General features: G+C 40.0%; 1 protein-coding gene across 5 annotated transcripts in view; it reads right to left on the bottom strand.

Annotated features, from left to right (window-relative positions):
• The window catches only part of sema6e (sema domain, transmembrane domain (TM), and cytoplasmic domain, (semaphorin) 6E), a 134,937-nt gene that overhangs the window by 15,723 nt on the left and 96,813 nt on the right, over positions 1 to 22,401 (bottom strand). For all 5 annotated transcript variants that reach the window (XM_058386826.1, XM_058386811.1, XM_058386803.1 and 2 more), the window contains 11 exons: positions 20,474 to 20,564; positions 20,124 to 20,246; positions 19,926 to 20,014; positions 19,542 to 19,759; positions 18,493 to 18,624; positions 17,719 to 17,874; positions 17,146 to 17,319; positions 15,819 to 15,956; positions 12,784 to 12,861; positions 3,901 to 3,959; positions 2,498 to 2,548 (listed from right to left, as the gene is read on the bottom strand). In XM_058386826.1, coding sequence (XP_058242809.1) covers positions 2,498 to 2,548; positions 3,901 to 3,959; positions 12,784 to 12,861; positions 15,819 to 15,956; positions 17,146 to 17,319; positions 17,719 to 17,874; positions 18,493 to 18,624; positions 19,542 to 19,759; positions 19,926 to 20,014; positions 20,124 to 20,246; positions 20,474 to 20,564 — 1,309 coding nt within the window. The remainder of the gene's footprint in view (positions 1 to 2,497; positions 2,549 to 3,900; positions 3,960 to 12,783; positions 12,862 to 15,818; positions 15,957 to 17,145; positions 17,320 to 17,718; positions 17,875 to 18,492; positions 18,625 to 19,541; positions 19,760 to 19,925; positions 20,015 to 20,123; positions 20,247 to 20,473; positions 20,565 to 22,401) is intronic.

Here is a 22,401-nt window from a genome sequence, read left to right as displayed (position 1 = left end):
TTGTTAGTGTGTGTATATATATATATATATATATATATATATATATATATATATATATATATATATATATATATATATATATATATATATTTATATATTTATATATATATTTATTTATATCTACTTGCACCTATATTTTCATATTCTTACACCTATTTTCATATTTTATTTTTAAAAAATAAAATTTTGACCTCGCCAATCTTCTTCCCTCTTCTTTTTTTTCCTTTTCTTTTTTTAATGCTTTTCCATGCTTGAACCACAGCTCCTTTCAGTTGTTGTTTTTTGGTCGAAGGTTCTCAGTTCAGTCTCAGGAGGTAAAATGCTGCTCATCTGGGTTAAGGTCTGGTGACTGACTTGGCCAGTCTAAATCCTTCCATTTTTTTCCCCCTCCTGATGAAGTGCTTTGTTGTGTTGGCAGTGTGTTTTGGCTTATTGTCTTGCTGCATAATGAATTAGATTAGATGCATTTCTCTGTAAACTGGCAGAATATTTTTTTGTAGACTTTTGAATTCCTTCTGCTACCATCGTGAGGTTTTTTTTTTTTTGTTCCAAACTTTTCTTGGTTCATCTCTGTGTTTCTTTGTGAATTCCAATCTGGTCTTCTAATTCTTACTACTGATGAGTGCTTTGCTTCATGTGGTATGGTTGCTATATATTTCTGCTCTCATCTTTTTTCAACCAGTGGATTGTGATACCTTCACTGCTGTCCTGGGGAGGTTGTTGCTGACTGTTGTTTGGGATTTTTTCCTCACAGCTCTCACAATGTTCATCATCAACTGTGTTATTTTCCTTAGCTGTCCTGTTAAATATCTAGTTGTGTGTACATCAGTGTTTTCTTCCTTTTTCAGGACAATGTTGTATTGGCTATGCCCAATTCTTGTGTAATTTCCTCTCTTTTTTCAGCTTGAAAATAGCTTGCATTTCTCCCACAGACATCTATTCATGTTGGTTTATCCTTTTTAACAACAAATACAGCCTTCAGAGGTGAAACCTAGGCCCCGAGAGCAGACATTCTCAGCTATTACTTGTTTAAACAATCAATCTAACACGGCTTATTTCTGACCATTTGAAAAATGAGTTCAAACAGAAAAGTGCCATGTTCCAAGTTGCTTAACACGTCTAGATGTAAACATCAGGAAACATCAGGAAATGAAAGCTGAGATTTTGATCTATCATTGCCTATTCATCTTTTGATCTCAAATCCAAAATATGTTTAGTGCATAGCAAAAACAAAAGGCAAGGCCTGTTCCAATACTTTCAGAAGGGACTGCATGTGCATCACATCACACACACACACACACAGACAGAGAGAGAGAGAGTGTAATGCTTCAGCTCAGTAAGGGGGATTTTCTCTGCATTAAAATAATTGCTCTATGCTATAAGCTTTGTCACAGAATGAGAATAATCAAACACTCTGTAAATAAACTGTTGTTTTATGGAGGTCTAGAAAAGCTGGGGGTGCATAAACAATGAACAAAATTAATTAGTGAAAGAACTACCATAGTGTACCCTCTTTCAACCTCACTCACCCTGACTGATGCTATAGCATGGAGGTGGACTGCGTCTTTTCTTCGTCACATTTACTGAGAGACTGCAACAAGCTTCATGAATGCAGAACAGCTTTTTATGTGCAGTATGTGAGTGCTGGAGTGATATGGTATGGTAAGTAATTCTGAGCTGTCCAACAGAATAAGAGATTCGATTGTGTATTTGTATGTGTATGTGTGTGTTTGTGTGTGTGTGTTGAGCTGAATGGAGTTAAGTTGGCAGACAGCAGCAGTGCTGTCCGTCTGTCACAATGTGCTGTTGATGTGCTTCAGGACAATAACTCCGAGGTCATGACCCACCTGCCAATGTGTCTGCACTGAAAAACTCTGCTGACACATTCTGCAGCATTCACACACACACAATTGTGTCAAATACTATTAGCTGATTATTGCTCAGTGCACTCTTTCCCACACCCATGATGACACACTACACACTGAATGTATTCGTGACTGAAAAATCAGCGTGTTCATGTATTCCAGCCGAACTACAGCGGCAGGACTCGGTCCTGCAGGCTGATTTTATAGGCATTAAGCTCCCTGATGCCCATTTCAGTGTTTGTACATATTGATCTGGAATGATGGCATCAATAACAGTGTGAGAGCATAGCTAAAGCGAGTAGTAAGGTAGTTTCAGAGGGGAGAGCGGGGTAAATCGACTTACGCTCCTATCATAGCAATACGATGTAATACATCTAGCATTTGCGCAGTCAACCATGGAGTGTCACCCAACAAAATAAGAAATGCACAAGCAATATGTAGACATTATCTAAATAAAAGAAGGGACCTGGTGTCTGTTGAACAAACCAGTGGAGCTGAAATGCGTGCACATGTCTGAAAGAGTGAGGAATAAAACACTAACAGCAGATGATGAGTAGAATGATGAATGTATGTACGTGTCAAATGGAGACATGGTTTGTGTGATCTGAAGCAGTGTGGGAAAATTAACTGACCGTACGCCGAATCCAAGGCAGGGTTCTGCTTTCGTGTAGTTGCCAAGACATCTATGATTAAGGGAGAAAAAAGAAAAATATTAACAAGAGTTATTTAATCGTCTTTAAACTTGGTTAGATTTTTGGAATATTTGTGTTGTGTGCATGGGTCTGTTTAGTCTGTTCGGACTTATTATGAGCATCTGTGGACAAGTGGACAGCCGAGACAGACAGCTGTTTACATCAGGAATTTTCATAGGATCGCATTTTATTCAGCAACAGGGTTGCCAGATATATATCAAAGCACCCCTACACCACCTCATAACTAAGTCCAAAAGTAATAATCAACAAAAATAAATCAAAATCAACCAAAATAAAATCAATCTATGTCAAGCAACATTTCATACGTTTATATTTAGCTGTCAGATGTCAGCACTTTCCCTGTTATTCACAAGTAAATCGTCAGGAGCTCAGGAGTTGATTACACAGGAGTATATAACAAAATAACGCGTATGTGATGTGAGGGATATTTTATATATATATATTTTAAAAAGGTCCTCACAATAGCTCTTTAATGTGCACAGGGCTATAAACCTAAATATAATGTCAAATAACAAATATTACATAACAGACAGCAGTTTCAAGTATGTCTGCTGATTATTTTCTGAGCTTTTGGAACATTTGTGCTCTTATAGGCTTGAAAAAATAGCAATTCTGTCTAAAGGTATAATAACGTTTAACATAACAGTGCCGTCTGACGACTGAATACAAAATAAAACGCCACACTCTAAATTTTCTAAACCCTATTTTAAAGCCTAGAATCAAAACATCACTGCAACATGAACTGGAATATTTAACGGTAACTTCATTCAGTATTCATTAATACAGCAGTGTTAAAAAAAGGGTTCCTAAAACAGTTATTTTATTCAGTTGCTAAAATTGTCTCGCATCATTACTGATCGCAATAAACATAGAATAGCTGTGATAATAAACAGAGCAATACACACAGACACAAACAGCCACTGCTTATACATTAAAGTGATGCTTATGTTGAGAACGAAGAGAAGAAGCATGTAAATGAGGGGAGATTTTATGCAGCTGGTGATTTTAATAAAGTGATTTAATGGATTTAATTTAGAAAAATTCCCAAGGTGAAAAAAAAATAATCATCTTGTTACATTAAGCCTCAGCGGCCTGGACGGACAGTTAAAAATAGCTCAGTTCTGCTTGAAAAGTGTGAACCTGGCAACACTGGTGACCAAGAGAGGGTTTTTTTTTTTAATGTAGGGGACACAATACAATTCACAATACAAATGTAATGTAGCCAGATACAGTAGGTCTGAACAGAGACTAAGTTGTTTTAGGATAAATGTGTGCAAAGGCCATATACTAGTGATATCAGGACACTGGGGGATTGTGCTCACCGTGGCAGCTGTCAGGATACTGCGAGTAGCCAGTCTCCACGTCCTGCTCAAACCCTGACCTGAAAAAAAGAGAAAGAGACAAAACAGGAGAGAAGGACAGAATTATTACCTGCATCATCCCTTTTTCCCTTCGCTTCCTTAATTGCCTGTGCTGTCAAGTACAGGACAACAGACCTGTTGTCTATCTGTCTGAGCTGGAATAGCACTAAAAGGTAAATGCAATTTGTCTGCTGTCTTTTCAAGGTCAACTCTTTTGGCAGAAGCAGTTTGGCAAATGAATGGCAGACCAGGAAGGATGCATGCAGTCATCTGTTAGGCTGCGGAAGCCATCTTATTCTCTTGATGGCAGAAATTATGAAAAGAAACACTCAAAAAATAAATAAATAAATAAATAAATAAATAAATTAAAAAAAAAATAAAAAAATCAAGGAACATTTAAAAAGAGCGCACATGCTCCCTGTAGCTGCACGACTGTTACAAAATTACAAGTGCAATTATTTGGCATGGTATTGTGACTGCAATTATTAATTGCAATTAGCAGCAATTATTTCCAAACCTAGTCACAGTGTGTTTGTGAGGCAGCGAGAACACCTGTGCTGTACTGAAGCACTCGACAGGAACATCTGAAATGGGTTCTTCCTGAGATTCATGGAGCGCACGATGAAAAATCTGTTCCATGTGGCATAGCTCTAATTTCTGATGTTTGCCTGAGATGTAAGCATGCGAAGTGTGTATTAATTACACAAGCATGCAAATAATTTAACTGCGCAAGGCAAAAATCACAGTTTAATAAGTTATGCATGCGTGTGAATGTACCCATGTAAAAACTCCATAATTAATGACATACAGTGTCCTTGAAAATTAATGACACCCTTCATGGAAATAAGCAAAAAATGATTATGTGCATATATAAATATTTCATAAATAATATACTTCTTATGAATAATGAAAGTAGATAATAAATATATACTTATTATGCGCAAAACCTCAAGGACATTAAATTGGACTTTATTTAAACATGGTTTTCCTAACTTTTTAAAGAATTTTAATTGGAAAATGATTGTAATTTGTAGAGAAAACTGGATTAAAACTCATCAGCACCCACATGAATGTCTTTGCCACCTGCTCTGGACAAAATAACAGCACTGAATCTTATCCTGTATGTCTAACCATGCCTAACAAGATTGGAGACACTTGAGGAGAGAGATTTTGGTAATTCCTGCCTGCAAAACTGCTTAAACTCTAGGTTTATGTATGTGGAATTCTTCTCTTTTCGATTTAGACCACAGGTTTTAAGTACATTTCAACTTCAGAGTGTCATGTGTCAGCGCCTGAATCAGCAAGCAACTCCACTTCTCAGAACACATCAAGGTCTATAAACATGGCTGTTTCAGACTACAATTCCCAGCACAACACTCCACTAACGGGTTCATAGTCACCTGAGATGTAATAATACATGTCTGTTTCAGTAATACTCACAGCTACATCATCTTGCCTTCTTGTTGAATTTGCAATCATTGTACCGTTTGCTGATCACCTGACTTTCTGCCTGCTCTTGTTTATAGGATTTTTTATTAGCTTCATGTTTTGGAAGTGTCTTTGGATGAAGTCTTTTTTAACAAAACCTCTAACCTGCACTTGCATCTGCCTCTGACATTGTCAAATGACACAGAGATTGAGACAGCCATTGCAAAACAGTGCTTTTTCTGTTTCTTTGACCATTTCAGTGTTAATGTGGGAATATGTTTGGCTTTAGCCAAGACTCAACCTTCTACCAGAAGCAACTAGGTTTTGGAAGGAAATCTCACGGTACTTAGCAGAACTGATGATGTTTAATCTCCAGAAGAGCCCCTATAACCATCAGGTGCAAAACAACTCAGAAGCAACATTGATCCAGGTTTTACGGTGAGAGTTAGGTGCTTTCGTGTGTGCAGTCCACTTTTGATGCCAAGCATTATGCTGTTAATATGCAAGACCAATAAGTTTCATTTTGAACTCATCTGACCACTGCACCTGATGCTAGTTGGAGCTTTAACAGAGCTTAATGAAGTTCATGTGCTGCAGGCTGAATGATGCTTTCAGGAAGGGCTTCTTTCTGACAATGCTTATAAACAGTTGCTGTAGGTGGCATAAAGGAGTTACCTTTGAAACCTGACAACCACAAGAATCAACGGAATTGTGCAATTTTGAAAGTTTAAGCCATCGAATTCTGGCCCTTGCTTGGTGTCAGAGAACCGAGCAGAATGTTATTCTTTAGAAATTAGTGCACAACAGTTCAAAAAGTCAATCAGTGATCCTGGATTTCTGGTCCTTCTAAAACGAATGCAGGAAGAAAATAAAGAAGGCTGGTGAAAAGCGTATCGATGTGATAATGGAACTGGTACAAATGCTCAAAAGTCCTTTATTTGGTGTTTTACGGTTTTAAAAATTCTCAATGGCGTTTGTCGCCTCATTTTATCTCTCTGAACAATTAGGGTTGATTTGGGCTGTAGAGTCTTGTGAGGCCTCTATTGAAATGTCTAATGAGAATACATGTCAGTCTTTCAATAAAGACTAATTTACTAGATTGACTGGAATCCTTCATAAAAAAAAAAAAAAAAAGAGCAAAAAGACTTCGTACAATTACATCAGACACATAATTCAACTTTTCTTTTAAACAATAGGAAAATTAGTTCTTATTGCAACTGCATTTAAATAATAGCAATTTCTCTTAAAATATATTACCAAAATATATATATATATATATATATATTTTTTACAAAATGCTATACTGCGCAGGGTTTCCCTAAACCCCATCTTAATTTCCTGCAGTCTGGAGGTGTAACACTGCTGCAAACAAGTTAAGCATTTAAAATGACTGTTTTATTAGACCATTTATGTGTTGCAAAAGATCTCTACACAAACAACACAAAGACACTCTATATGGCCAAAAGTATTTGGCCACCAGACCATAACACCTACATGTCATTCATCCCTAAATTGTTGCCACACAACTGAAAGCATACAATTACCTGGAACTAAGAGGTTCAAATACGTTCCAGCATGATGATGCCCCTGTGTCCAAAGCGAGATACATGAAGAAATGGAAGAAGATACTTGGAAGAAATTGTGTGTCCTGCACTGAACCCCACTGAACACCAATAAACTGACTGCACCCAGGCCTCCTCACCCAACATCAGTGTTTCACCTCATAAATGCTCTTAGGGCTGAATGTTTAAATTTCATAGCACTGCTCTAAAATCTGGAGAAAACCCTTCCTAGAACAGTGAAAGGTATTAATACAGCAAAGGGGATGAAATCTGGAATGGGATGTTCAACTAGCAATTTGATATGGCTTCTATTCATGGTACTGTGTATTTGTTGTCAGTCACCACACCTACTTTGTACTCTGAAATGATATAATATGCACACATTGGTCTCACTAGTCTCTCCAATTGTATATTGTGAGCAAAATATGACATCTAAGTACCCAGTTAAACAAACTTATGATTATTAAGTCTATTTCTTACTTGAAAAGTCATCTTTTAACAGATCATTTTTAGCATTTATTTCTGCAACTAGCATAAGACAACGTAAAGCTGGAAGTTGGTACAAATATCTAAAAATAGATTTAATAATCTAATATGTGGTTTGATGTAATCTTATAACAGAAAATGCTAGAATATTCAAGATATTTCCACTTGCTCAGCTGCAGTTTTTTTGCAGTATAGAGATGATATCTGGCCCTGTGAGACTACTCTATAGTTAATTTCAAACTGTCCATATGATTAATGTCATTTTCTCATTTCTAAGCCAATACTGTGCTTCACAGTGCACTCAAGCTTAGAATTATGCTGAAAGTCCTAAAATAGGCTTCACTGCTTTTCCTGACAGCTCTATAGCTGCAATGTTTCTGCAGGCTGAGGACAATGAGTACTGCAACTGCTTCATCACTGTGCCACATTCTCCATTACAGAAAATAGTAGAGATTCACTTTTCTACAGCCACCTCTGATCAGCTGCATTAGGTCAAGCATGAAAAGTATTAAAGCAGCTAAAATAGTTATTGCAATAATGGCCCAAAACCAGCAAAATCACCAAAACCTCCACAGGTTATATAACCTATAACAGAAGCAGATCCAGAGTACTGATAAAGACAACATATCTAAAACTCTCAGAGATGCAGTAGTGCTAGGTAAGCTAAATCTGTTGTACGGAGTGAAAATTACTATGAGCAAACAAAATCATTAATGAATAGGAACATTAGCTGTACCCCAGGCTTCCTCACCCAACATCAGTGCCTGACCTCACTAATGCTCTTGTAGATGAATAAGCAAATCCCTACAATTTCAATTTTTAATTCAATTTATTTGTATAGCGGTGGACATTCTCTCAATGCAGTACAGAAGTATAGAATAATAGAATAAAAATTATAAAGCTTAAAGTTAAGTTACTGTTTTTCCCTAACATTTATTCCCTAATGAGCAAGCCTAAGGCAAGGGTGGCAAGGAAAATCTCTCTCAGATGATATGAGGAAGAAACCTTGAGAGGAACCAGGCTCAGAAAGGAACCCATCCTCATTCGCGTGACACTGGACAGTAAATAGTGTAACTGTAAATATTGTCCTTTCTTCAACAGTTTATAGCCCCTCGAATATAGTGTATGTTCGAATTTATCCTAGATTTAGTAGGCTGGTCTGTCAAATGTTGTGAATTATGCTTTATTTCCTTCATGCATGCTCTGACTTACTTTACATTCTGAGTGACTCGAGCAGAGGTGGGGGAAAGAGTACTTTAGGGTTATAGAAACACCACAAACAATACAGTACCAATATTATATCATCATATTGCCTAGCCCTAGTAGCAGTTAAATTCCTGAGTGCCTGCTGGAGGAGTACAGCCTTGATAAAGCACTGCACCATTTCCTTTCAAACAAGGACAAGCTACGCAGATTAGAAAAGGGAAATAAAATAATAGTGAATCAGGTAGTGCAGGTTATACAGCAGCAACACTCTGTTTCAGCTGACACAAAGAACTCATGTCCTCAATATTCAATCTGTCTGCCCTCTTCCCTCGACACAATTTACATCCCCTATTTCCATTAACCTCAGAGAGCGAGGGACAGAAACAGAGAGAATGATATGATGCTCCCTTATAATGTGCGGCAGCCTGTCAACTACACAAGTGTATGCATGCAATATCAGGACAGAAAGATGGATTCGGTGCGAGTATGTTACACACACACATTCACAGAAATGCATGCAGACAAACAATTCGGCTAATTATTCTTTCATCATGCTAAATCAAAAATCACAAAGGGAATGAGCATTGTTGTTTCCCTTGGGTATAAATATGAGATTACACACATGTAAAGTCCCTTTGTCATCCATTACTGTGAGAGAAACCTTTCAAAACACAACTCTCCACACAGAAGAAACAGATGGCTATTGACCTTCACAATGCAGGTAATGGATCTGAAAATGCATAAGCACTTAAAAAATACCATTATGCAAAACAGGGCCATAACAAAAAGCATCATGTGTCTGAAACTGTTGCAAAATGTGCTAGGAAATGGACACTTGAGCACACTGAGAAAAAGACTCCAAAGATCACAGTTTGAGAATTGCACAGTTTAGCTGATTTTTGTGGTTGTCAAGTTCCAAAATAAACCGTTTAACTCCGGTTTCGTAACAACTGGCTGTTTGGAAGCGTTGCAGAAAAGAAGCCAGAGAGAAATGCCCATAACTTCACTGAGCATCATGAAATGTTAAAATTAGCATCATGTGAACTAAACCTTTCGCACACCATCAGCATGTTTGGTGAGAGAACTGCAGGGAAAATACCTGTTACCCCCTGTGATACATGCAGCTACATCACTGATGCTTTAGGCCTGTTTTGTGGCTGCTGGTTCAGGAGAACTTGTGAAGATTAATGGCATCATTTATTCTGCTGGCATTTTAGCCCATGACCTGATTGCCTCTGTTAGGATGCTGTAGTCATGGAGAAGAGGGAATTCCACATTCACAAACATTAGAGTACTAAAGTTGTGCATGAAGAAGTGGACCAAGATCCCTCTTGTGTGTGTGTGTTTGGGGGGGGGGTCATACCTTGCAGAACAAACAACAGCCTAAATATGTATTCACATGGAGTTTATCTCAGTCTCTGATGTTGTGAGTAACACTGTTGAGTGCGAGCCAAAGGTTTTCAAAAGACACAAAACCCCCATAAAGCTAGTGGGCCTGAGTGTGTAAGCTTGCTATCTTTAGCGGGTCCCTAAAGAGTCTGCTCCAGATTGAGCCAGATGTGGTTCAGCAAACAACGCACCTTCAAATAACACTCTACGAAAAACTGGAAAATCAAAGCAAGGTGTCCATCCTCAAAAGGTCATTTCTCAGACAGCACAATGACTTCAGAGCTGTGGTATGATCTGCAGTACTGATGAGCTGTAGAACTTCACACCCTGCCTACACTAGAGCAGAAAGCTCATTAAGATCATACAATAGTAGACTGAGTAATCTCCACTAAAATAATAGTAAGAGTACAGCTGATGCTTCAACCACACGTTCCTGGTGATAAATTAACACCTGCAGACTTTACAATTACTCTTAGCTCAAATTAGTTTAATGCAAAACATTTACAGGGAATCGCTTTTAATCCTACCAAAGACTTATAACAGAGCCCTATCTCCAGAATTCTCCTCTGAGGAACGATGCTATTAAACCACAACTTGACCTGCCAAGGACATAAATTACCCAGAAGTCAGCAGGTGAAAAGGGGTGAGGGTGAACTATTTTCTCTCGCTCTGTAATGACCAGTGCTGGAAATGATTGGACAAAGCTGTGCAGGCTTTTCACTGGGAGCATAAATAACAGTGTTGTGTCAGCGAGGAGGCAGCACATCATTAATGTACAGATGACACTGTCCTGCTAACCCTGATGAATGACTTGCCTGGCCGACTGGAGGCCTCGGTCTGGAATCGCTCAAGTCCAGCCTGAGCCCTGTGCTCACCAACTGTCATGGCCAGGTCTCTGTTAAGTCAGAAGCTCTATCGCTTATCTTAGCCGTGACACCATGTAGATTGCACCGCACAGCAGAGGTGTACAAGCTTGGGATCAAAGATATTTCTGAAAACATTGAAAGGCAAACTCATCCCTTTGGTCACAACAGACTAGCAGTTTAGAGGAAATTCATTATTCGTGGCATAATATTAGGACTATATTACCCTTGATAGAAACAAACTATCGACAACTCTATCTGACTGACACACTGCGAACAGATTTTTCCAAACAAGCAAGTCAAGAAGTTGTCGAGTTACTGTAGTTTGCCTGCCGGGGATTTTATGAAACTTCCATTAATACATTCTGCACGTTTCATTTGCAGTAGTCCAGTGGAGCCTACAGTAAATATCACACACAGATAGTCATGTGACCTAGAGGCAATAACTCTGCAGTGCTATTTAAAGAGATCAATACTCACATTTGGATAGCATACCCAAGCCTGCAACATGCCGTGACTAACTCAGCGCCGCAATTTACAGCCAAATTTGTGATGAGAAAATAAGCACTCGCAGTGATTTAGAGTAGCAGCCATGTTTCAGCGGGACAAAGGTGCTAAAGGCCTGCTGGGTGGTAGAGCTAACAGCTAACAGTTTTCTCTCTCTCGCTCTATCTCTTTCTCTCGCTTACTGTTTCACTCTCTAAGGTGCTGGCTTGGCATACGCAGGCATGGTGGCAGAAAGCCATAGAGCTGAACATTACTTTCGATTCCGTGCATACAGACAGAGTGGGGGATTGATTGAGGCTTCTCCCTCCTCCCCTGCATGAAAGTTATGGCTGGTCAATAGAAGCGTGTGTCGTACAGGTTTGGTCCTGTGTGGACAAATAAATGACATCAGGGTGGGGGTCGATACTCCCGCATAGGTGCAGGCATGCCACACACCCTTTCATTTCCTTCAGCCTGCTACCTGAAGGCATGCTTGCCTTCAAACAAGATGGATGGCTGTAGACTTTGCCTTCACAACGTTTTGACAAGCTCCGAGCTGGAGACCCGAATTGCGCAAGATGTTGAGATATAATTAATATTGATTCAATGAAGCACATTATTTTTAGATTACATGAATTAAAAGCTGAGGAGGCATGCAGCAGAGCAGTGAATGAAAACACGGCACAGCACTTTTCCATTAAGGCATCAATAACACGCAAGCAAAATATCCCCCACTGAGGGACATTAGAACACGTAAACCTTTAAACTTTTACATCAATTCAATAATAAATCACTTGCTATTATAAGAAAACGTGATGCATATTTAAAATGTCATTATATAATCCTACATTATCTGCCATTTTTACTGTTATTATTGAATATTTCTCCAGCTTTTCCAAAATGAACATTAATTTCAACGTTCATTTCAAATAAAAATACTAAAATTGAATAAAAGATCTCAAGATTTTCATTTCAGTTGTTCATTTTGGGTAATTAAATGATTCATTTTGGTTTCCCTTTTAAGGACTTTTGTATTATCATTCAATACTGCACTTTACAATTCAAATTAATGGGTTGGACAAACCAAGCAACCAACCAACAAATCAAATAATTATTTTTGTTGTTTTGTCCCTCGAGATAAAGACTGTAAGTAGAATAAACCCATTAAATACCCAAATAACCCTTAAGGAACTTATTTTCTTTTCACCATCATCCATTCATTTAAACATTCTATTTGGCTTGTTCCCAATATATCAATCCCATGTCTTTTTGTACTTTTTGTCTTTTTATTTTTATATTAAATGCTGCTGTTCCGCTTCATATCTGTTTTGTCTTTGACCAGTGTTCAGCAGCTGCCGGTAAACTTGCTGTAACTTGGTTAGAGTAAAGAGGCTAACAGCAGGATGTTGTATTCTGTAACTCACTTTAGTCCTGGCGCCACAGTGACACAACTCCCCGTCTTCAGCCAGATACAGTACGGGTCTCGTGAGGACAAACAGCTCCTAAAATACACACACATACACAGTTAATTCAAAGCAGATGGGCTGAAAAGGGTCTGCATTTCTCACCCCAAATTTTCATCATCATGCTTTAAAAACGCCTCACACGACTAATAGACTGAGGCTGTGTGTGAGAGTATAGCCAATCATCAGAGAGGGGGAGGGAGAGGGAGAGGGAGAGGGAGAGGGAGAGGGAGAGGGAGAGAGAGAGAGAGAGAGAGGGAGAGGGAGAGGGAGAGGGAGAGGGAGAGAGAGAGAGAGGGAGAGAGAGAGGGAGAGAGAGAGGGAGAGAGAGCAGACAAAGGGAAAGAGGTGTCAAGAGAAAGATGGAGATGGAGGGACTGTCAGAGAAACTGCCTGAGAGCCAGATGTGAGTGCATGAGTGTATGTGCACATGTGTGTGTGATTGACAGGTGTGCTATAGCTGCCAGAACCCAACTGGGACTCTGTGACATGGCAGAGCTCATAGAGAGAGAGAGAGAGAGAGAGAGAGAGAGAGGGAGAAAGAAAGAAAGATATAGAGAGAAAAGGAAAGAAAGAAAGAAAGAAAGAAAAAGAAAGAAAGAAAGAAAGAAAGAAAGAAAGAAAGAAAGAAAGAAAGAAAGAAAGAAAGAAAGAAAGAAAGAAAGAAAGAGAGAGAGAAAGAGGGAGTGAGAGGTGATGAGAAAGAGAGAGCAGTGGGGGGGGAGAAAAAGGAATATAATGTGTGTGGATACTCAGCAGTGTGTGGTTTGGGAGAGCGTGATTGAGTGGGAGGCTGAGTGACAGAGAGTAACAAAATGAAGGAGTCTAGAAAAACAAATTATACTAACACAATGCTTTCTTCTGTTCCTCTGATCGATAGCTGCTCTTGTAGCCGCTGTGGCTTCTGTTTCTCTAAGCTCAGCTGTTTACTCTTTTCAAACTTTCCACTGATTCTGTGGCTCATCCTAACACTATTACCTCCTAATGGGGATAAACAACACTAAAGAGTTTATGTAAAACTTCTCATCACTTGATCTCACCATTTAGGATAAACGCTTGTGCTTTGGGCTTTGAACTTTGAGCGTGTTTCTACTTTAACGTTGTTACTTACGCTTCACATTCAGCTGCTACTAATTGCAGAGCTAAAAATGGAAATAAAACTCTGCCGCATAAGCGTGGCACGCTACAATAATCCTGACTTCCAATAAAATAAACAGGGATAATTTTCTCTTCACGCACGCACACACAATGCTGGATGTGAATAAGTCTCTTTCTTCAGAGTGAACTACTGTCTAAGACCTGCAGTTTCGAGCACATCGTCTCTATAAAGCAAAGCATTTGTGTGAAAAGGCTGAAATGAGGAACGGGAGGCAGCAGTGATTACCGGCCCGTAATCCCAGCCAAGGTGCGCCCTCTTCTTGGTCAAATCCCATGATAGGATTTGGGGATCACTATGAAGTGAAACAGAGCCTATCAGCTTTCTTGTCCACTATTTACAGAGGGAAAAAAGAAGAAGAAGGGGGAAAAAAAATAAGACAGCCTCTCTGGTCTTGTTGTTATTGGCTTTTAGCCAATCAGATGGTTCCTATTTGAGTGTGTGCAGTTTGGCTGGTGGCGTCTTGGTGGAGAGGGACGTTTATCACGCTGTGGAGGAAACACGTCCCCGTTTCCATCAGCTACTCAGAACACAGCGCACACACACACACACACACACACACACAGCTGCAGTGCTCTCCTGCTCTCCTACATATTGGCCTAGCTTTTATGTCTTTAAATCCTTGCCTCTGCAAAAGTGCAGAATTTCCTCTCAGTTTTTCATGTCAACTGCAGGTGAAAAGCATCTGTAACAGTAAATACACATCTAGAAATGTAATCTCAGTAGGGTTAGTGGTCTTTAACCCTTAGTAGTTTGAGGTGTTTTATTTGGGATCCTGGAGATTTTGACATGCCCTGACATTTGTTCTTAATCCAGTTACTGACATCCATAGTAAAAGTCTCCTTATACTATATTCAGCAGAAATTATGCTAAAATAATGTGTGTGCAACCTGTAAGTAAATGTTTGTATGTTTGAGAAAATCACCTTTTAAATTTGGTTAGTAAAACCAAACACTACTACATGAAACACTACTACAAGTTTTCACAAGACATTTGTGTACTGGATTATGAAGACCTTTGTTTGTTTGCTTGTCACTCATACCATGTAGAGTACCACAACATCTCAATCTCTTTATCTCAGACCTGTTCTATCCATCGTTAAAATTATAGCAAAGCAAGTACAGAAAGGAATGAAAAATATACATTCTACAGAGGTGCAAGTTAAATTAAGGAAAGTGTCCAACATTGTGATAGTAAAATAATCCATCAGTTTGGTGCAATACAGAGTGCTACCACATTACCGCCTCAAAGTGGGTTCTTTTCCTTTAAAATCACCTCCCTATAGGATTTATACCTTTTACACCAACTGAAATTATCAAAAGATTACACATTTCAATTTATTAATTAACAATAATGCTTTTAAAAAGTTTATAGGTTAATTTAATGATGCAGAACATTCACAAGTTCCTGCTAGCACTCATGGTGTAACGGCTTTCAACAGCTGCTCCCTCACCAGCCTTGCTTTTTTATTATTATTTTTAGCTGAAATTAATTAGATACCAAAACTTGTCTTTTTACCAAGATTGCTCCTTTGTCCTGAAGGCTGTCCCATGGTGAAGAATTTCCATAACTGTTAAATAAACACCTCCTTACAGAAAAATTCATATCCACATTGACACGTTTTTCTTTGTTAAATAACAAAACTATTCTGAATCGGTTTATATAATTAACCTTAGAAATGATCCATCGAGAGCTTTTGTGGCACAATTAATGAATGAATTGTTAACATAGAAATAATAAAGCATTAATATCCACCTATCATTTGCAACTCCTGTGAGAGACACTGTTATGAAAAATTCATCAACACCGTTTAACCAATTAGATTCACTCAGCTACTCACTTCTTGCAAGTACCGTAGTCAGCACACCGGCTCAGAGGCACGCGTACCACACAGCTCGAGAAGGCCACGAACAGGGCATGATGGTCCTTATCCAGCTCCAGTCCCAGAATCCTCCTGTCTTCCCCACGTACATTACATCTAACAAGGGATGAGAAGAGTGTTCATGAGAAGAGCCTGAATTCAAAACTGACATTTTTTAGCTTGATACTTAATCTTGCTGATATAATCTTGCAATATGTTCTTATAAATATATTGCTTTTCAATCATCTTCTATCAGCCCACTACTCAAACATTTCAGCTTTTCTATCGCATCCCAACGTGTGCGTCAGCGTAAAAGAAAGGATATTAACTAAAGTCGAGATCATGTCACGTTTCACTTTCCTCACTTTCTCCTCCCTTCAGCACCAGCTGTCATCAAGCAAAAACAAAATGCTGAGCCTGGTTCGCTTAAAAATATGCCACTTAAAGGAATAAAAATGCAGAAAATCAGTTTCCTGAAATAGTTGAACTTGCTTATCACAAGGAAAGTGCAGGCTTATACATTAAACCAGAACATACTGTGCTAAGGTCTTGACTGGTGCAGTAAAGTCACTTATGAAGTTCTCCATATATAAAGCCACCCAAGATCAGGCAGCTAATGTACAGCCATGGAGCAAACCCCTAAGAATATCAAACTAGTGCTTTATAGTCCACCTTGTTTACTATAGGATAGAGCTTGTTGTCTTAATAAAATCCCTCAGAGTGTAAAGATGAGAGAAAGGAAATTTGTATGTGTGTATAAGAGAGACGCAGACAGTAAACTGAGCACTAGACCACCGTGTGTGTCTAGTGGGTTCTGGAGGCGTTGTGGCCCGGTGAGACACAAACAGAATTAATCAGCGGTGGAACACACAGAGCCTTTACTCCCATAGTGTACACTCCATCACTCCACAGATGTGAGAGTGAGAGATACAGAAGAAGAGATGGAGGGATGGCGAGAGAACGAGAGAGACGACTGGAGGAGGGCTGCATCAGGAACAAAGCTTTTTGTAATGTGTGTGTAATGCTTCAGCTCTGGCACGTGGGTGTTTCTCAGCACAGTAATAATTGCTGTGTGCTACGGAGCTGTCAGAGTGAGAATAAAAAACCCAGTAAAGCAAATAAGTAAACCGCTCATGTCATTTCCAGAGAGAAGCTGTAGCCCTGTGAGATGCAAACAGAATTAATCAGTGGTGAAGCTCACTAAGGCTGTACTCCCAGAGTGCACACTTCCTCACTCCTCCAGAGAGAGAGAGGAAAGGTGAGAGAGAGAGAGAGAGAGAGAGAGAGAAAGAGAGAGCAAGCTCACTTGTTTGGGTTGTACACGTCGATATCCTCCAGGAGCTGGCTGCTGTAGGTGGAGTTAGGGTGCGTGCTGGCGAGGATTTTCAGAATGTGCCCGTTTTCCGAGCCCAGGAACAGGACCGTGTGGTTCTTGTAAGGCCCGGCGGCCGTGTCCACGGCTATCTGGGTCAACTTGAACCTGCGCATAGGAAACAGCTTCATTAGTAAACATGCGGCAGAACCGCTGGTGCATCCGACAGTATTAAACAGCACAGGTGTCTGTGTTTACTCTTGAGTAGTGTTTAGACGTTGTGTCTCTCAGGAGAGCCTGAGACAGATGTGATGGTGAGAAGGAGCAACAGAGTGTGATAGAAAGAGAGAGACAGAGAGAGAGAGACACACACAGGGCGAGGAAAACAGAAAGTTTGACAGAGAGGAATAAACCGTTTGGGGAAAAAAATTGCAAGGGACAGATGTGATGGAGAAAGTATGGTCATAGCCAGCAGGCATTCTACAGCTTGCACAAGCAATCTGTCAATTGTCTTATTGGCTGTGACACTGAGACTTCTGCGAATCTTTTGGATGTGTGTGTATGAACCTGCTCGTAGTTCTCGTGAAGCATGGCCGCCCGTTCACTGCTGGTACAGCCTCGTCCATGAGAGGATAGGATTTGATGAAGGTGAGAGTCTCATCGGGGAAGGAGGTGGAGGACTTGTACATCGCTGCAGAACCGTCTCCTGCACAGGAACCTGGCCTACAGCCACACACACAAACAGATACAGAGATTTAGTTATGCATGCTTTCAGCAGAAATGTTTTGACACACACAGGCACAGAAGCATTTGGAATTCCAGTATCTCTTTCAGCAGTCTGTAAATCAAAGCTGCTGGTTTCCTTTCAGTGAAACTGGAGCTAATGCAGCTCAGTAGAAACTTTGCAGATTCTATGTTTGGACTGACAAGCCAGACTTGGAGTTCTGCGTAGAAATAATCATTCAGAAGATGTGTGTGTGCGCATGCACGCCATTCACAGAACATAATCGACTGACCAGTCAGTTCTGGGAGTCTAAGACTCGCACAGTCAAATCCAATTTTTTTCCCCTCACACATCAAATACACACCAAATCTTCTGCCTGAAGTCTGAAATAAATTACTAATCCTAATCAGCTCTTCTATTCTAATTTGATCAACATTCAAACTGTGAGCAGACTATCAATGCCTTGTCTAAACATGAACTTCCAGTCAGAATGAAGAAGATAATCAAGCCTGATGAATAAATGAACAGTGTATAGTTTTCATCACTCATGTGCATGTATAATAAGAGAGGAAGCTGACAGCGGTGCCATGACCCAGTCCCTGTGCAATGAGACATACCGGGGTTTGGGCACTTGCTCGTCAGGAACAGGGGTCCAGGCCGACTCGCTGGTCTTCTGTTCTTTAAACTTGCCACTAAACACTCGCTCGATGTCGTCCATGTAGAAGGCGCAAACGGCGGAGCCAGTGATACTGATAAAAACAAGAGCATGTTTTGAAGTAGAGGGTTAATAAGATGCCTTAGCTAAAATCTTAAATCTACCTACACACAAATACTAAAATATGGGAATTATTTGATTAAAAAAAAACCCAAACAAAACACATATTTAAAATAATTTATACCACAGCACTGTTAGATTCACAAATCTGATTAGTTTTCTATCAGAGCGGCTCTGACAGTAGGGTCAGCTGCAAGACAAACCACCAGTGTAGGTTAATAAGCTTGTTTATATGTCGATGCTCTTACAGAAACAAATTCTACAGGTACAGTGGACACGCCACATAAATGGATTAAAATGTGTGTAATTGTTGATATGGTGTAACTCTCTGTGAGTTTCTTGGGCATTTGTCATTTTTGGAAGGAGTTTCCAGGCCTAATGTTTTGTAACAGTCCTAGATAAGAACAGAGGGCTTGCACTTGGTTTCCTGGTAACATAAGCTGAATATTTTTTAATTAAAGTGATGAGAAAAAGGAGAGGATGGACGAATGAATGGATGAGTGTTTATAGTTTTCTATCATGTTAACAGGAACTCACTTGTTTTGTGTATATTCCAGAACATTAAATATAGTTATAAATGAATTTTAAAAGAAAAACCTTCATTTTTTGCTATAAAAGGAATAAAATATTTCATAACTTTTCACAAGCAAAAATAATCAATTTTGGTGTGATAATAGTATCACACCACCCCATCACTGATAAGGAGAGAGGAGGAGAGGAGAGGAAAGAAGAGGAGAGGAAAGAAGAAGAGAGGAGAAGAAATAAGAGGAGAGGATAGGAAAGAAGAGGAGAGGAGAAGAAAGAAGAAGAGAGGAGAGGAAAAACGAAGAGAGGAAAGAAGAGAAGTGGAGAGGAGAGGAAAGAAGAGGAGAGCTCATAGTGTGTTGTCACCTGTTGGCCTGTGTGGTGAAAAGTCCCAGCACAGCAGGTCTGTGGTTAATCTGCATCACATTTGTTAAGGATTGCAGAACATCAAAGTAGAAGAACGAATCACCCGGAACAGAACAGTTCAGCCGGGCTTTGAGGAATGAGGTCCAGTAGCGCTCCAGAACCCTTGGAGAACCTCCATTATCATTCTTACACACTCGACCCACCCTGGAAAACACCACCTAGAAAAAGAAGGGAGTAGAAAATCCAGTCAAAAGCAATATAATATCTGTAAATAAATGCACAGTGCGGCTTACTGAGTCACGACGGGGCAAATTCTGTCTATTTTTCACAGCTACACATTGCGTATGGGTGTGGAGTCATCAAGCTGAGCTGTGTGGGTCTCACCTTGCCAAGAGTAGTGTACTCCACAGCAATCTCACTGAAGAAAAAGTACACATAGTTCCCATACTCGATGGCATGAAGGAAATGAGGCTCTGAAAGAACAGATCACGAATAATAATCAAGAAACGTTTTCAGCGAATGTTCCCGTTTCATCAGGGAGAACAAAGAAACTTGGACAGAGTGCTGTGTCAGGAGTCTAACCTCGCAGCCATTTCGAGTCGTACTTCACGGTTCGCAGGACTGGGCTACTTTCCCCCAAACTTCTGTAGATTACTGCGTCGCTAGCTAAAAAATCGGTCATCGTTGCTGAGTAAAAATCACCACCTGCGTGTGAAAAGCATGGACGCATTAAAGGCCAAACATACCTTATATTCATCACACATATGAGCGCTCAGAGGTTTCACTGCTTACAACTGCATGCTTCCTGAGACTGTATGTGTGCTGGCACTATAGAAGCAGCAGCTGAACTTTGTGAAATGTCAGTAGAATATTGGCAAGATTAAAGGTGAGATCATGTTTTTCTCCTGATGGTCTCGGCTCAGCCAACTCACCAGCGAACAGGCCAACATTAGACTGGCGTGATTCGAAAGGGCACCGCGCCTGACCAACCACCTCCTCTCCAACCTGCTCCAGAGTAGCCATCTGAGAGACAGCGAGAGAGAAACACAAAGAAAGAGAGAGAGATCATGAAACACCACATACACGTCCATATCATTTCTAATCCCGGGTTTCTGTCGAAGCTCATTTCACTGCACTGCTTTTCAAATTACGATGCAAACTCCAGCACATGCTTCAGCGCATATCTTTTGAATTTCATGATTTAAATCAAACTTCTGAATTAGCCTTTGTTACTTTCCACTGCTTTCCACCTCACAGCAGCATCCGTGAGGCTGAATGGAGGCCGATTCCTGGCAGACATAACAATCTGAGGGCACAGACACGGTTCTACTACAAATATCAGCCGCTTTACTCTTTCAGCAATAGAGCACAGATCTCAGGGAGAAAGCGCAAAAAAAAAAAAAAAAACGGAGTGTGCTGACCTAGTGTGAAAGTCACACTGCTGCAGCTATCAGTAAGATGTCTCAGGTTGAGACTAACAAGATGAGTTGCTTGGCCTTGTTAGCTCAGCTCACACCTACAGCTGCGAGCAAACAACCCCTACACATGCACCTCTGACTGGCCCACTAATCTTCTGCACTCTGCTTCACCATAACATCCTTAAATCTCCTCCAAAACTTCTCTTGAAATCTTTTTCCCATCTTGAACCTTTTTCTTGAACTCTATAAAACCCTGTAGTTTGTTCTCTATCAGGCTGTTTTCCCACTTAACCATTCAACAGCCAGTTAAAATGTAGAGCTGGAATGCTTTTTGGGGAATATTTTGGTATTAAGTTCTCTTCATGGTGTGGTAGATGTTTATAAAATATTTTCTCAGGAGAAAAAAAATCTCTATATTGGACCACCAACATTCAATTCCTCATTAAAAAAACAGATAACTCTACTTGCCTGTCAATCATATTAACCATCATGTTTCATGCTACAATTAGCATTCAGGACTTCTAACCTGAGTTTTGGTGAGCTTAACTCTGGAGGGATCACTTGTTAGATTTAGTAGATTAAATTCCTGTAATATTTTATTCTTGTTGTTTTGAAGCAGGATGTGAGGATATTATCTGACTAGTCCTGTCAAACCCTTGTTAGTTGTACAAAGGCATACCCCTACCTTCTGAGACAAATCTTTCTTAAAATCAGACCAGTTAGCAGAGATGGTCCAGATTGACCATTTCTCTGTATCTCTGATGGTTAGTGTATCATTGATTATAAACCAAACCTTCTCTAAAGTGATGTGCTGTGGATTTTTACTGAAGTTACTGGCAGCATGGGGCAGAGAAGGCACAACTGTTAAAGCTCTGGGTTACTGATCAGAAGGTCAGAGGTTAAGGCCCAGCACTGCCAAGCCGCCACTGACGGGCCCTTGAGAACGGCCCTTAACCCTCTGTACTCCTGGGACGCTGTAACATGACTGACCCTGCGCTCTGACCCTAACTTCCTAACCAGCTGCGAAAGCTGGGAATGCATAGAAAAGAATTTCACTGTGCTGTAATATATATGTGTCAAATAAAGGCTTCTTCTTCTTCTATGATCCAACACACACAAAGAAAAAGCTATACTTGCTTAGATTTCCAAAGCAGCTCATTCCCATTAACTTCAACCAAAAATAGCTCTCTATTGCATTAAACACAACTTCTCAAAACCTGGCTTCAACCATCCCCTAACATCCTTCCTATAACGATATCCCAGATCATCATAATCTTTTTACCATGATCTTCTTTCCAAACATGCCATCTCACCACTCTCTAGCCTCTCAGCTGTGTGCTTCTGGGAAGGCTTCCTGCTTCATGGTGCAGGATGGGATTTAGGGAACCGAGAGATTTGATTTACTCTCACTGACTAATTCCCCTCTCTGCAGGAGCTCGCAG

Source organism: Hemibagrus wyckioides, linkage group LG01 (genome assembly GCF_019097595.1).
Source record: "Hemibagrus wyckioides isolate EC202008001 linkage group LG01, SWU_Hwy_1.0, whole genome shotgun sequence".
Lineage (NCBI taxonomy): Eukaryota > Metazoa > Chordata > Actinopteri > Siluriformes > Bagridae > Hemibagrus > Hemibagrus wyckioides.
The sequence above is the reverse complement of the archived record's forward strand: the minus strand, read 5'-3'. Positions and strand labels throughout refer to the sequence as shown.